General features: G+C 39.2%; 1 protein-coding gene across 1 annotated transcript; it reads right to left on the bottom strand.

The window, feature by feature from the left end:
- Positions 1-1,993: 1,993 nt before the first annotated feature.
- Positions 1,994-8,829, bottom strand: LOC148363450 (lathosterol oxidase-like). The gene is made up of 5 exons (XM_088341127.1): positions 8,614-8,829; positions 5,608-5,740; positions 5,419-5,519; positions 2,316-2,444; positions 1,994-2,251 (listed from the first exon to the last, which is right to left on the bottom strand). Exons 1-5 carry the CDS (start codon positions 8,821-8,823, stop codon positions 1,994-1,996), a joined length of 831 nt encoding a protein of 276 aa, XP_088197253.1. The 5' UTR covers positions 8,824-8,829.
- Positions 8,830-15,159: the final 6,330 nt, after the last annotated feature.

Here is a 15,159-nt window from a genome sequence, read left to right as displayed (position 1 = left end):
ATTTTTCTGCACCACGATCTTAGCTAACGAGATCTCGTCGCTTCGAGATTACATCATTGTTGGTGGTAATTGTTGTCGAGCGAAGGTTAAGTCAGTCTTTTTATTAGACAAACGGCTTTTTCTGCTCAATTCATTAAAGAGAGCCTGCTTTTGTACAATGTTGTACAAAAAAGTTAAGGAACGAAGGAAGTATAGAAGTAGAAAATGGAAAAAGACAAGCCTGTGGCCATTCCCCATTACCATCAACAATTATATGCAGAAAATAAATTAATAATTTGATGATCAAAACTGAATGAATACGCAGATATCTACTATATTTGTCACCGATTCACAACCTTTATCTTGGTATCACTAAATTTTGGGGTCTCATAGATCTCTGCCTAGATCCATAAATCTCCTAGCAAGCTAATTCATGGAATTCAGAATCCCTTAGGGGCAAAATGAATTCCGTACACTACAGTATCTCTATTAATCTATTCTTTAACATCTATCACATTATCATTATTGAAAGTTCAGTTTTAAAATAATTTCATATATATATATATATATATATATATATATATATATATATGTGTGTGTGTTTGCAGCACAGTGGCGTGGTTAGCACGTGTGCGGCACAGCTCCAAGTCCTGGGAACCTCCTGTGTGGGTTCAAATCCAGCCACCGGGCTTCCTGTGCGGAACCTGCATGTTCTCCCTGTGCTTACGTTGGTTTCCTCCGGCCATCCGGTTTACTCCCACATTCCAAAGACATGCATTTCAGGTGGATTGGCTGGTCCAAATTGTCCCTAAGTGTGAATGAGCGAGTTAATTGTCTGTCTTTGTGTGCCCCGCAATTGGCTTGCAACCAGTTCAGGGTGTCCCCCACCCAGTGTTCGATGATCGCTGGGATGGGCTCCAGCGTTCCCCACTGAGGACAAGCGGTGCAGCTGATGAGATGAGATTTATATCTATCATGTTTATGGTTCATACCGGCCGCAAATGAACACAAAACATTTTCTGGTTTCTCACCTATAACGCCCTTAGCGTTGAAATACTCCTTTAATATAATCAAAATTGGTATTTTACTTACCATTGTTCATCCCATGTAATATCTTCGTTACCTTTACTCATCATTCCATCTTCCGTTTTCTCCTTGGTGGGCCATGGGGGGTCGTTGAGTCCAAATGAGACATGAACCAAATCTCTAAAACTTATTAAATAACGTTAGTGCAACACTTTTAATGCAAATTTTACCTTATTCCCATTGTAGTATTTTCACGATAGTTCCATAGTAATATTTCTGTAGACTATATTTCTTATTGTTACAATGAAATAGTGTAGTGTTTGTATAGTATTACTATAGTATTTTTGTAGTTGAATTTACATTATTGTAGTACTTTTCCATCTCATTTCTTGTTCTTTTTTGGTTAACTGAAAATGAATGGCTGGATTAAACGCTAGAGGTTTAATTCCGACCCAATTGTGGAAAAATGTATTTGATTAATTTGTTTACCACTGTGCTCAGCATCTTTTTCTATAATATAATTTTTATGGATTGTGTGGTATGTCTTCCTCCTTATTCTAAAGCAAAACAATATGTTATGTCCATGTTTATTTGCCTTCAATTAGATATTCATCCTTTTAATATTTTTTTTATTTTTATAGCTTATCTATAAAAATACTGTTATGTTTTGCACAATGCTGACAATTTTTTTTTTGCACTACGATGACTATTTTTGCACTAAATGCATATTACACAAACCTTAACTGTATGTAACATCCTACATGCTAATATTTTTGTGTGAATATTGTATTCATTATAACTATAACCTCTAATATAGACAACACCAAGAGGGTGGGTGAAAGAGTAAGTCAAGGGAATGACTCAGAAAGCTGTCCATACAAGTTCGTTATATTATATAGTGTTATTTATGAAACACTAATGCTTCCCCAATTTTTTAAAAAAGGTTTTAACTACCATGTCAGTCAGCATTGTGACTGCAGCTACCAAATCAATGTGTCTTGATGTCTGCTTCAAGCTCATCTTTAGGTTCATGTGGACTGCTCCACTGAAGGACTGAAGGGTATCTGTAAGAGCCTCCCAGACGATCCCAAAGAGTAAAATATTGTCCATAGTTGTAGTTGAAGAAGAGGTGATGATCCACATGGTGGGCAGCACCATTTATGACAGGGCCCGAGATGCAGTAGTTTCCATCATGTATGGAGATGGTCCAGATATTGACAAAGATGAAGAGGGACAAGTAGACAGCCTGAAATCACCCACACAAAGCTATATTTGCAATAAATGAAATCTATCTATTTTTTTACTATTACCTTGTGGAGCGGGAAAATGAAAGGGTAGATATGGTAGGGTAAACTCTGCAGGAATCCATCAAGTGGGTGGAAAGCATGGCTTGCGAAGGGTGTGGGGACCTTGAACACGTGATGCTGCTTATGAAAGTGCTGAAGTGAGTAAAAAAGCATGACATTGTGGTGGTAAGTCAGGCGCTTGATGGTACACCTATTTTTTCAATAGAGGAAAATATGGTAATGTAAAACTGATTAAAAAAAAGAAGAATCATTATTGTCATGTTCCAAATTGTATACAGACCGGCCGACAGACAGAATTAGTAGGGGTGGGACGATACGCTTTGGTAACGATTTGATTGTATCAGGACACTAAGGAGCCAATTGAATTTATGTTATGATTCTTGAATAATTCCGATCCTACAAGTATTACAATTTGATACAATTGATGATTGTGATTCATTTAATTTTTTTTAATTTTTTTATTTTTTTTATTTTTTTTCAAAAAACCCAAGCAACTTGCATCCTACACTTCTGGGACAATATCCATCCATCCATCCATTATCTGCACCGCTTATCCTCAGTAGGGTCGCGGGGGTGCTGGAGCATATCCCAGCTATCTTCGGGCAGTGGGCAGGGGACGTCCTGAATTGGTTGCCAGCGAATCGCAGGGCACACAGGGACAGACAATTTGCTCGCTCATTCACACCTAGGTACAATTTGGACCGGCCAATTAACCTGACATGCATGTTTTTGGAATGTGGGAGGAAACCGGAGTACCCGGAGGAAACCCACGCAAGCACGGGAAGAACATGCAAACTCCACACAGGGGGGTTCGAACCCACAAACTCAGAACTGTGCCGCACACGCGCTAACCACTGCGCCGCCGTGCTGCCCTCTGGGACAATAAACCATGAATAATGTTCAAACAATGCATCAAAACGATGAGAGCATAACATGTACACAGTGCAACAGATTTACAGCCACAAAATGTCATGCAATTTCAATGTAACACAAATGTGGTCCTTTAGTGATCCTATTTACAGTTAAATTTGTAAATTGATCAAATAAATTAGAATCTCCTAAAAGAAAAAAAAAAGCACAAGTTTAAGCTACCCTGTCCGAGCTCTTCAGAAGTTGCTTAATGATCCAGTAATGCCCCTGAGGGCCGTTTGGGTTGATTACCACCATTTGGCACCATTTTAGCTGAGAGCCACATGCTAGTAAAAAAAAAATCGCACCAGACTAGAATATTAAAGCGAAAGAGAAACATAGAGATAGGGGGAGAAAAAGAGAGAGAGGTAAAGGAGAGCAAGATAAAGGAGCGAGAACAAGGGAAACAAAAAGAGAGAGAAACAGACGGAAAGTGAGGAAGGTTCGATCTAATGACCTCAGAAATGTGCTGCATACGCGCTAACCACTGCGCTGCCGTGATGCCCAAGAATGATACCTATATGATTATCAGTATTAAGACGAGGCCGATAACCGATATTTGAAGTCTATTTTTATTTGCTAAAAATTGGCTTAATACATTATTTATAATGCAAAAAGAAACCAAAAATATTTGTTATACATTCAAATAAAACATAAACAGCTTTCTGAAACCTTTCACAGTAAATTTCAACACAAATAATATAATTAATATTTCACTTAAAACAAAAACTAAGAGTGCAGGAAGTAAAATTAGGTCTAACCCTAACCCTAACCCTCTAACTCGTATAAAGGTACATAAAAACTAAAACTTCAATTAACTTATAACAAAAAGTGCAACGGAATTTTAACAGAGCTTGCAAAAAGTAGGCACAGCTTGACAAACTAATTTTATGATTAGAGCTAATTAAAAACAAACATGCCTTTCCATCACAGACACAGGCATGTCGGGACAAGTTAGTTGAGCTAATCAGAAAGTGCAAGGTAGGTAGCCGGATAGAGGAAGATTGGAGGGGAGTAGTAGGAGCAAGGGAGAGAGAGTCTCGGCTGCATGCGATTTAATTGGCTTGTCTAATAACAAAAATGCCAATACAGATCTGTCAAATTCCCACTTATCGGCTCAAATTCTTTGGATTCAAGATCTCATCTCATCTCATTAGCCGTACCGCTTATCCTCATTAGGGTTGCGGGGAGATTCAAGATATAATTACTATTTTAAAATGTACTCATCACATAAACATCACGATTAGTTTGAAACAAGATACCCAAAAACTACAAAGCCGACGTGGCTCACAAATTGCGTCCCCTGGCTTATGATCTCATTCTTTGCAAATATGGAGTCGTTGCATTGAGGATCAACCAATGAATCCAACCGTGTAAAAAAGTTTACTCCAAAACACATGATAATGCCAACAATTACATAAAAAATAGTTGTTGTAATACGTCTGTTTCACCCCACAATTCACAATTAAAAGAAAACAGACAGTAAAATGATTTCCTTTCAACTTTCAATTGACACCACTCTTGACCAATTGAATGGGTTTTTTCCCCCTACGGTTCTAATCTGCGATAACCTATGAATGCCTGGATTGAGAAAACGGACATGAACTACTTTGGCTTTAAAAATGTTCAGCCAAGAGTGACCGCCTCAAATAAGGGTTGACACATTTGTTGGCCGATTAAATTCATTTTTTTAAGTGTGTTCAATCAGTGATTGACTTCTGAAAAGAGAAGTCAAACATTTACAACGCTTCAATAATGTCTAAAAAATGGACAAAGTAAAAAAAACACAGTTGCTGAGGTTTTAGAGCCATATACTGTTTATCTCCAAGTGGCCACTTTTGGAAACACTTTGACATAACTTTAAAAAATGTGTAAAACACCATGTTTCATTTTACAGATTGTGATCAAATTTGACCTGGGACCAGGCCAAGATGCATATGCCACACTCATCTGCAGGCATGTTATTGCAAAAAAAAAAAAAACAGGCAAGAATAAAACACCTATTTCTATGTGTTCCAACTCAAGATTACTCAATGTTAGTAGTACTTGCAGTAATCATTTTATTTACCTTTCAAAAGAGACCAAAACAGTCCATATTCTCTGAACAGTTCAACAACTGCATTCAATTTACTCGGAAACTTTTGGATTTGGATTTTAGGTGAATGTTACAGGAACGTTAAGGGGTTTTCTAACTTGCCTTGTAGATGCTCCTATGGTGCATCAAGCGGTGTATCCAGTAGATGCACATGTCGGTAAAGAACAAAAATCCAGCAATGCTCAAGAACACCCCAGACCAGCCTAACATCCGGATTCCAACAGTAAAATGTGTATTAATGCATGGTGTTTTGAACTGGATGTACTTCTACTAAAGTTAAACGGATCTCACCCTGAGAAGATTGGCTGATGTCATCAAAAAGTTTGCTGTGGCCCCTGATCTCCAAGAAGAAAATTAGCACTGTGGGGAAACTCATCCAGAAGAGAGAAGTAACTGCGAGGTAGATCTCTTGACATACCTGCTTCTAACATTGAATGAAATATGAAATAGTCAATATGTCTCAAATGATGTTCCTTTTATTTAAAACAAAACATGTTAGGTACACTTTTGCAATTGAGTGAATATAAAAAACTTCATTTTCAAAGCTAGTACTCTTTTTAAGATACTTTTATTCATGCTGAGATGTCATTGTCGATTTTTGTCTGAGTTAACCACATTTGAAGGATTACAATGTATTTTAGGTTTCATTATTCTCATTAATTTATTCCGCATGCAGCAGTAGGATCTGCTGGAGGTTGATCTTGACATTTTTTCACTAAATATTGGCAAAAAAACATACTATACAAATTGATCCTTTCATGTTACGGTTTAGGGGTCGGCAAGGTTTGTACATCTTTTTCATGGCAAAATGTAAGCACTTTTTAAAGACTTTCAAACTTGTTTTTTTCAGTAACATTAAAAAAAGAAATCCAGCCCCGATTACTGTTAGAACATACTTTGTGCTTAATTGAGATGTTATTCATTACAATGAAGAATCCTTTGTGTCAATGGGCTTCTATATACTGTTCTGACATGAATTCTCCCACTCTGCCTCAACAATGCCTGGGTAGCTTGGCTACGTCACACTTGTTTACAAAAATGACACAAGTACAAAATAGCTGGAAAATTAGCCAAATTCAGACATATTTTCATTATATAAATGACTCCAAAGAAATAAAAAATCTGTAGAGACTGCTGATCTTATGCATTTTGTTTTACATATTCTTAATTATATTCTATTGCTTTTTTTTTTAGAAGATCTATGTCAAAATTGTCTAAAATAGAATAGTGGATATTTTAATTTTTTTAAAGAGTATTGTTTATTTATAGCATTGCAGTTATTTTTTTATTTATTTAATTGTTTTGCATTATTAGTGATTCTGTGTTGTTGATTGACTTATAATCTGTTCAGTGTGTAAAATTAAAATTACTCTCTGTTTATTAATTAAATTTTTTGTACATCTATAAATATTTGTATTTATATCTTATCTGTTTTTCAGGGATCCAGTATTTTACTTTAAAGGTGATCAAAATAAATAGATACAAAATTTGACTTTATGTACAAAAATACACCAAACGCAAAATCTTTTACCCTAACATCCATCTATCCATCCATCCATCCATTATCTCCACCTCTTATCCTCAGTAGGGTCACGGGGGTGCTGGAACCCATTCCAGCTGTCCTCGGACAGTGGGCAGGGGAAACCCTGAACTGGTTTCCAGCCAATCGCAGTGTACAGAGAGACAGACAACTCACCTGCTCATTCGGACCGAGGGACACTTTTAGATCGGCCAATTAACCTGACATCCATGTTTTTGGAGTCTGGGAGGAAACCAGAGTTCCCGGGTAACGTAGCTTGAATTGATCCCTTAACCTCAGAAGTGTGCCATGGACACGTTCGCCACTCACCCGCCGTGCCGCCCATTACCCTAACAAATAGTTTAATACGTCACAAAATAAAACATGGAAGGTGACCAAACCCCCCAATTCCAACCCCTAATGCCGAACGCCAGGCAGGGAGGCAATGAGTACCAATGTTGTAAGTATGACTTGGCCGAGGCTTGAACCACAACCTCCCAGTCTCAGGGTGGGCGCCATACCCCCAAGGCCACCGAGCTGGTATTTGGTTATGTGTGATGATGGTCCAGTGGTTAGGATTTGGCAGACTCCCCACCAATATATGGGTTCAAATCCCACCTGCAAAGTTTGAGCTGGTTATAAATATAGTATTTACTAATGCGCCTAAAGAAAAAGCAATGGGGGCTGAATGTCACAGCAACCAACTCGTGTAGTTCGCGGACGAAAAAAGTGAACAAAGGGAGCCGGTTCCCCACCAATGAACAATCAGCTCCCTCAGAGACACCTTTTTTTTCTTTTGTTGGTCAATGTGCATTTCGGGGGGATTCTTTGTTGTTGACTTTGTTGAGCATAAAAAAAGGTTACACTTGTTTTGTTTTTTCACTTTTTGTGTAGATTTATAAATATTTTTTTAATTTCATTTCCTGTGTTATTCAGCGTTCATGTGTTTATATAGGATATTACCATTATAAAGTCAATTAATTTTTTTATTCTTTTATCTATTTTCTCATTTTCTACTGTATTTTGTCTTTTGTTTCTTTTTCCATTTAGTTTTTAGATTCACTATTATGTTTACAGTACTGCTGATTGTTATTTTGTCATATTGTTTACTGTTCATATTTGTTTCACTACAAGTGTAGGATAAATCTGTTGCTGTGAGGTGCAATAAATATTACAAGTTTCTATAACTACATAACTGTTCTGAACTGACTTGAATACTGCTCAGAAATTTCAAATTCTTTGACAAACAACTTTTTAAAATTAAGGCAATAGTTACTTTACTTGGTAACTAGTTACTTTCACTCTAGAGTCATTCAGTTACTTTTTGTAGTGAGTAACTATAACTAATTATTTTCTTAAAGTAACAAGCCCAACAATTTATTTTCGTCAAAAATAAAGGTCAAAATGAGCCTCAACTAACTTGAATAACTGCAGGAGCGAGACAAATTAGAAGTGGTATATTAATATTGATATGGAACAAAAGGCTGTAACATTATTATTATTTAATTGATGTTATCAAATAATTAACACAGTGGAATAAAATGCGTTGAAATTAGCTTTTGTCTGGAGAGTAGGTTTGGCAATTTTGTTCAACTTTGTCCTAAAATATACAGTGTGGCTCTGTAAAAAAGAAAAATCTAAATATTTTTCTTTCATGACTCATTGGGTCAAAAAGATTCCGAAACGCTGGTATGCATGGTGGGTTGTGCAGCAGAGGGCACGACCCACCCAGAAGAAAATCCAGAACTACTTGTAAAAATAACAATTTCAGAACCCACCTGTTGGAAGTGTGGATGTTTCATAAGTTTGTGATCAAAGATGAAGAAGAAATTGAGTGTTCCAAACAACAAATAAAGCGTTTGAGCTCCCAGGTTGGTCAACAGGCTGAGGCTGATGAGTTGGCGCAGCGGTCCGTTCTCAGGCCAGGATTCAGGGTAAATGAATGGTGTGAGGACGTAACTATCTGCCACTTTCAGCACATGATCCATCCCGCTGCAAAGAATTAATACTATCATGTATATTACAGTTAATTCAGGAAACATAATTGAACAACTTTTCTACATGCTTTATTAAACAAAAAGCATGCACGTTCACATACAGAAATTGCATTGCAACGTTGCATAACATTATAAACAAGTATACAACAAAACAGATCAAAGGAAAAATCAATCAACATGCCAGGGGAGAAAAGGCAAGTTACATAAAAATACAAACATTTTAACAAATATTGCAGTGGTACCTCTACTTACAAATTTAATTTGTTCTGGGAGTAGCTTTGTAACCTGAAACATTTGTGAGTAGAGATGCCTTTTGAATGTAAATGTGCTATTCCGTTCTAAACCCTGAAAAATTATATTCTTTTTTTAAATAAATAATTAAAATAAACACATTAGAAATAAATACATGCTAAAATTAATTACTGTATAATAAACATAAAACAAGAGGTTCATTGCGTAAAAAAATAAATAATAAAGGAAATAATAAAATATGAATTTACCTTTCTCCTTGTCCACTTCTCTGCATCTCACATTGAAAAGTCATAAAAGATTTTTTTCTGCATGTACTCATGAATTTAAAATGTAGCTAGAATGATAAGATTGAAAATAAAGGTTTCTTTTGACTTCGATATGAAATTCTCATGGTAATGTATTCTAAACAGAGCAGGCTATGAGAGACTGCTTTGGACGTATGGACTGGGATGTCCTGCTAGGGTCCAGCAGTGGGGACATTGAGGAGGTGGCAAACTGCACTACTGTATACATTAACTTCTGTATGGACAATGTTGTTCCTGTAAGAACTGTACGCTGCTATGCCAACAACAAGTGCCTTCTGAACCAAAAGAAGAGGGCCTTTAAAGATAGTGATCAGCAGGAGCTAAAATGAGTACAGAGGGAGCTCAGAGTCCAGCTCCGGGAAGCGAAGGAGCAGTACAGGAGGAAGTTGGAGAAAAAGCTGCAGAACAACAGCATTAAGGAGGTGTGGGAAGGGATGAAAACCATTACCGGCTGCAGCACCAAGCAGGGTGTGGCCATGGACGTAGGGGAGAGTCAACCAGTTAAACAACTTTTTTAACAGGTTTGACCACCCCAACTCGTCCTCACCCCAGAGTACTGCAGCTGTCCCTCCCCCTGAGGACACCGGCATGGAGGACAGCCCAGGTGTGTGGAGAGCTGAGGAGGCTGCAAACCAGCAAGGCAGCTGGTGCAGATGGAGAGCTTGCTCTGTCCACTCCACGCATTGGCCCGGTATTGCAGTACCTCCGGGAACGGTGCATTCGCAATGATCACAGTAAGGCTTTAAGGCTAGGACCTTAGCTTGGCCTTTTGGCTGAGAGTAAGAGTCCCGGCTCCTAGGTTTTGTAGCGTATTATGAACTGACCGATAACAGATTATGGATAATGAATAAAGAAGATAGAACAATAACCCTTAAAAAAACCTAATGTTTATTTGTTTAGATCCCCTAACCACTTGAGTCGTAGAGGAACCGCTTCCTGTGCCGTGTCTTGGACAGGTACAGCCTGGTGGCAACCATCCCTCTCCAAGCCAACATATATACCCACCCAGTCTTGAATCAGGGACCTTTCACATGTTAGACGAATGAGCTCACCACTGAAATATAGAAACACCCTGAACACAATATCGTTCCAAAATAATTTAAAGCCATTGTCAATCTTGACAGCAATAAAATTATAAATTTCAGACCAGAATTATTTCACCAAAAGGCAGTGCCAAAATAAATGTGTTACAGTTTCAGAGTCAGTAGAACAAACTGTACAAGTAACGTCAATATATTTTTTAAACCTCTTTGCAATATGTACTCTGGAGTGTCAGGATCAGAACGGAAACAGGACCCACTTGCGTGACGTTTACCACAAGTTTTATTGAAAGAGAGAGGAAGGGCTGCACCCACGATCCCTGCTTGTGTTCGCTGGGCGCGGGAAGCAAGTCGCTCTTGTACTCGGGTATTGATCCAAACTCAGAAGTGGATATTCCGTACCATCATTACAGACCCTCGGGGTCCCTGCTTGAATCCCTCGACAATACAAGTAACCTAGATTCTTATATCAAGTCCAAACTTGTGGCCTTTCACCACCAAAGGATCCAGTTGTTATGGGTCCCAGGCCACTGCAACTTCCCAGGCAATCACCTAGCAGATGAGCAAGCCAAACTTTTCTAGCATTTCACCGCCCATTTATGGTCACACCACAGCGTCTCAATTGGATTTAAATCTGGACTTTCACTTGGCCACTCCTGAGCCTTCATTTTATGTTTGTTTTTTTGAGCCATTCAGAAGTTGACACGCTGGTGTGCTTGAATCATTGTCATGCTGCATGATCCAAAAGCGCTTGAGTTTGAGGGCACGTACTGATGGCTGAACGTTCTCATTCAGGATCTGCTGGTAATCACCAGATTTCATTATTCTGTTAACCACAGCAGCCCCAGACTATCACACTGCCACCACCGTACTTTAGTGTTGGCATCATGGTCGTTTTTATCAAATACTGTGCTATTTTTATGCCAGATGTGAGAAGCTGCACACCTTTTTTTGACTCACAAAATATTTCTCCAAAAGTCTTGAGAATAATCAAGATGCTTTTTTGGCAAATGTGAGATGAATTTCTGTGTTCTTTTGTGACAGCAGTGGTTTCTGCCAGGGAACTTTCCCATAATGCCGTTTTTCCTTCTTTCTTTCTTATAGTAGAGTAATGAACAGTGACCTTAACCGAGGGCAGTGAGGCATGCAGTTCCTTGGATGTTTTTCAAAGTTCGTTTGTTACCTCCTGGAGGAGCTTTAGTCATACTTTTGGCGTAATCTTAATTGGTCGACCACTCCTGAGAAGTTTTCCCACAGTTCCCAGTTTTTTCCTTTTGTGAATAATGGCTCTGATAGCGGGTCGCTGAACCCCTACAGCCTTGAGAATGGCTTTGTGACCTTTTTCTTGACTGATAGATTTCAATCACTTTCTTTCTAATTTATTCTGGAATTTCGGCATGTCAATTGTGATTTCGGTATTTTGTAGCCTACTTCAGTTTGTGTAACATATTAAATTTAAGTAAATCATATATTAATTCAGGGCAGCACGGCGGCGCAGTGGTTAGCGTGTGTGCGGCACAGTTCTGAGGTCGTGGGAACCTCCTGAGTGGGTTCAAATCCAGCTCCCGGCCTTACTGTGCGGAGTTTGTATGTTTTCCCCGTGCTTGCATGGGTTTCCTCCGGGCACTCCGGTTTCCTCCCACATTCCAAAAACATGCATTTCAGGTGAATTGGCCGGTCCAAATTGTCCCTAGGTGTGACTGAGCGAGCGAGTGAGTTGTCTGTCCCCGTGTGCCCTGCGATTGGCTGGTAACTAGTCCAGGGTGTCCCCTGCCCACTGCCCGATGATTGCTGGGATGGGCTCCAGCATCCCCGTGACCCTACTGAGGATAAGCGGTGCAGGTGATGAGATGAGATATATTGATTCAACACAGGTGTTGGCAATCAATTTTGGCTCTGGCCTGTGGAAGTGAACTTGGCTTCCCTACACTGTGGTTAGTCACAAGTATATTGTGACTAAACAAGAGGGCACAATTACGTCTTCAAATAGGGCCAGAAAGGTTTTCATTTTTTGGTGCTTTAATGAATGGAATCAACATTTCAAAACAAAATAAAAAAGCAAAAAATGAAAAAGGAAAGAGAGAAAAACTAAATAAGACAAATAGTCAAACTCAATGAAAAAAAAGGAAAATGGAAAAAAATAAAAATTAAAAATGTTTTCCCTTCTTTTTGTCTTTCTTTGAGAAAGGCTGGGTATAAATGGAAAAAAACTCCGTAGTTTGTAGTCGTCCTCTTGGAGAAACCACTGCTGCCACAAAAGAACACAGAAATTTGTCTCACATTTGCAATATAAGCATCTTGATTATCCTCGAGACTTTTGGAGGAATATTTTGTGTTAAGTCAAGTCAAGTCAAGTCATTTTTATTTGTATAGCCCTTAATCACAATAAGTCTCTAAGGGCTTCACAGATTAGTACACTATGTTACACAGACTATTTTTCAGCCGACAAGAAGAGTAGGTTATTATTCATATGCAATGGAGTAGAAGTGAGTTTTAAGTTTAGATTTAAACATTTCCACTGAGGTTGCAGATCGGATCTCAGGGGGAAGAGCATTCCACAGCACCGGTGCCCGGATGGAGAACGCTCTCGAACCAGCAGAACACTTCTTTGCTCTCGGGATCACCAGAAGACCGGCACTCTCAGATCGTAGGCTTCAGACCGGGACATAGGGGCAGATCAGATCTGAAAGATAAGAGGGAGCAAGTCCATGTATGATTTTGTACAATACTAAGAGAACCTTGAAGTCACATCTTTGGCTAACTGGGAGCCAGTGCAAGTTAGCCAAAATCGGTGTTATGTGATCGTACTTTTTTGTCCTAGTTAAAAGCCTCGCTGCGGCATTTTGTACTAGCTGAAGAGACTTGATTCTGGACTTCGGGAGACCGGAGAGTAGTGCATTACAGTAATCGAGACGGGAGGTAACAAATGCATGAATTATAGTTTCCGCATCAGACTGAGACAGTATTGAACGGATTTTGGCAATGTTACGAAGATGGAAGAAAGCGGTTCTAGTAATTTTCTTTACATGCATCTCAAAGGTTAGATCAGGGTCAAATATGACACCTAAATTTTTAACTGAGTCACTCTGTGTGATGTGACATTTGTCAATGTTCACAGCAGTTTTTGAGAATAAGTCACGGCATTTTGATGGACCAATGACTAACATTTCGGTCTTTTCAGAGTTAAGACGCAAGAAATTGAGTGACATCCACTCTTTTATCTCAGTGAGGCAGGCCTCCAAATTTCCACAGTTTAGTGTGGAAGATTCCTCCAACGGAAGATAGAGTTGAGTGTCGTCTGCGTAGCAGTGGAAGCTGATATTGTACTTGCGAATAATGTCACCTAATGGAAGCATGTAAATGTTGAAAAGAAGGGGGCCAAGCACTGAACCCTGCGGAACACCGCAGGTAACATTAAAGGGCTCAGATGTCATTTCACCATATTTATCACAGTGCGTCCTATCTGAGAGGTAGGATCTGAACCACGAGAGGACGGTTCCTGAGAGACCAATCCATTTTTCCAACCGTTCTAGTAGGATATTGTGGTGCACTGTGTCAAAAGCAGCACTAAGATCCAGCAGCAGCAAAAGTGATGAAGCGCCAGAATCCATTGACATTAGGAGATCATTTGTTACCTTGATCAGAACTGTCTCAGTAGAGTGGTTAGCCCTGAATCCTGATTGCATGAATTCAAAAAGGTTATTCTCAGACATGAAAGCATTCAGCTGCTGTGCCACTACTTTTTCGAGTACTTTAGAGAGGAAAGGTAGGTTTGACACAGGTCTGTAATTACTTAATATTTCTGGATCAAGGTTGGGTCGTTTCAGTGTGGGTTTAATAACGGCGGACTTAAAAGCTGCTGGAACTACACCTGAGGAGAGTGATATGTTTATAATATTTAGAACTGAAGATCCAAGGACGCCAAAAAGACTTTTAATAAGTGAACCTGGGAGCGGGTCGAACTGGCAAGTTGTCGGTTTGGCCGCATTTACCACCTGTTTGAGATCATCAAGTGACAGTTCACTAAAACCGGCCATTTTCCCAAGGCAGCCACCCTGTCATGCATCTGTAAATTTCAGTCCTTTAATATGTGTGGTATTAATAATTTCTTTAGCAATTTCTTCCTGTATGCATTGAATCTTCTTAGTAAAGAAGACCATTAAGTCCTGAGCAGAGTGTGTCGAACTATCTGCGATAGTCTGTTGCCTTGTAAGCGATGCTACAGTGTCAAAAAGGGCTTTGGGGTTGTTCTTTTGAGGCACAATCACCTTCGAAAGGTAGGCCGATTTTGCAGAGGCAAGGGCCGCTTTATACTTTAACAAGCTGTCACACCAGGTTTGATGGAAAACCTCAAGCTTGGTAGCGCGCCATTTTCTTTCCAATTTCCTGCATTCTTGTTTAAGGGTTCTAGTTTCATCAGTAAACCAAGGCGTGCGTCTTTTAGGACGTGATTTTAGTTTTATGGGCGCTATTGAATACAGCATAGTCAGGGTGGTATTGAACCCATTCATGAGTGAGTCAATCGAGCCATTGTATGTAGGAAAGGACGCAACTGCTCCAGGAAGGAGTTCAAAGAGCTCAGAAACTGTGCCAGTGCTTATTTTGCGTCCGCTAAATACTTCAGCTTTTTTAACACTACACTTAGCTAGCACCTCAAATGTAACTAAATAATGATCCGAGATAACGGTAGTACACGGTAACACCATAATGTTTGAGGTTAAAACTCCTCG

Source organism: Urocampus carinirostris, chromosome 7, assembly GCF_059441175.1.
Source record: "Urocampus carinirostris isolate Australia breed hairy pipefish chromosome 7, RoL_Ucar_1.0, whole genome shotgun sequence".
NCBI classification, from domain to species: domain Eukaryota; kingdom Metazoa; phylum Chordata; class Actinopteri; order Syngnathiformes; family Syngnathidae; genus Urocampus; species Urocampus carinirostris.
This window is presented reverse-complemented; position numbering and strand designations above follow the sequence as displayed.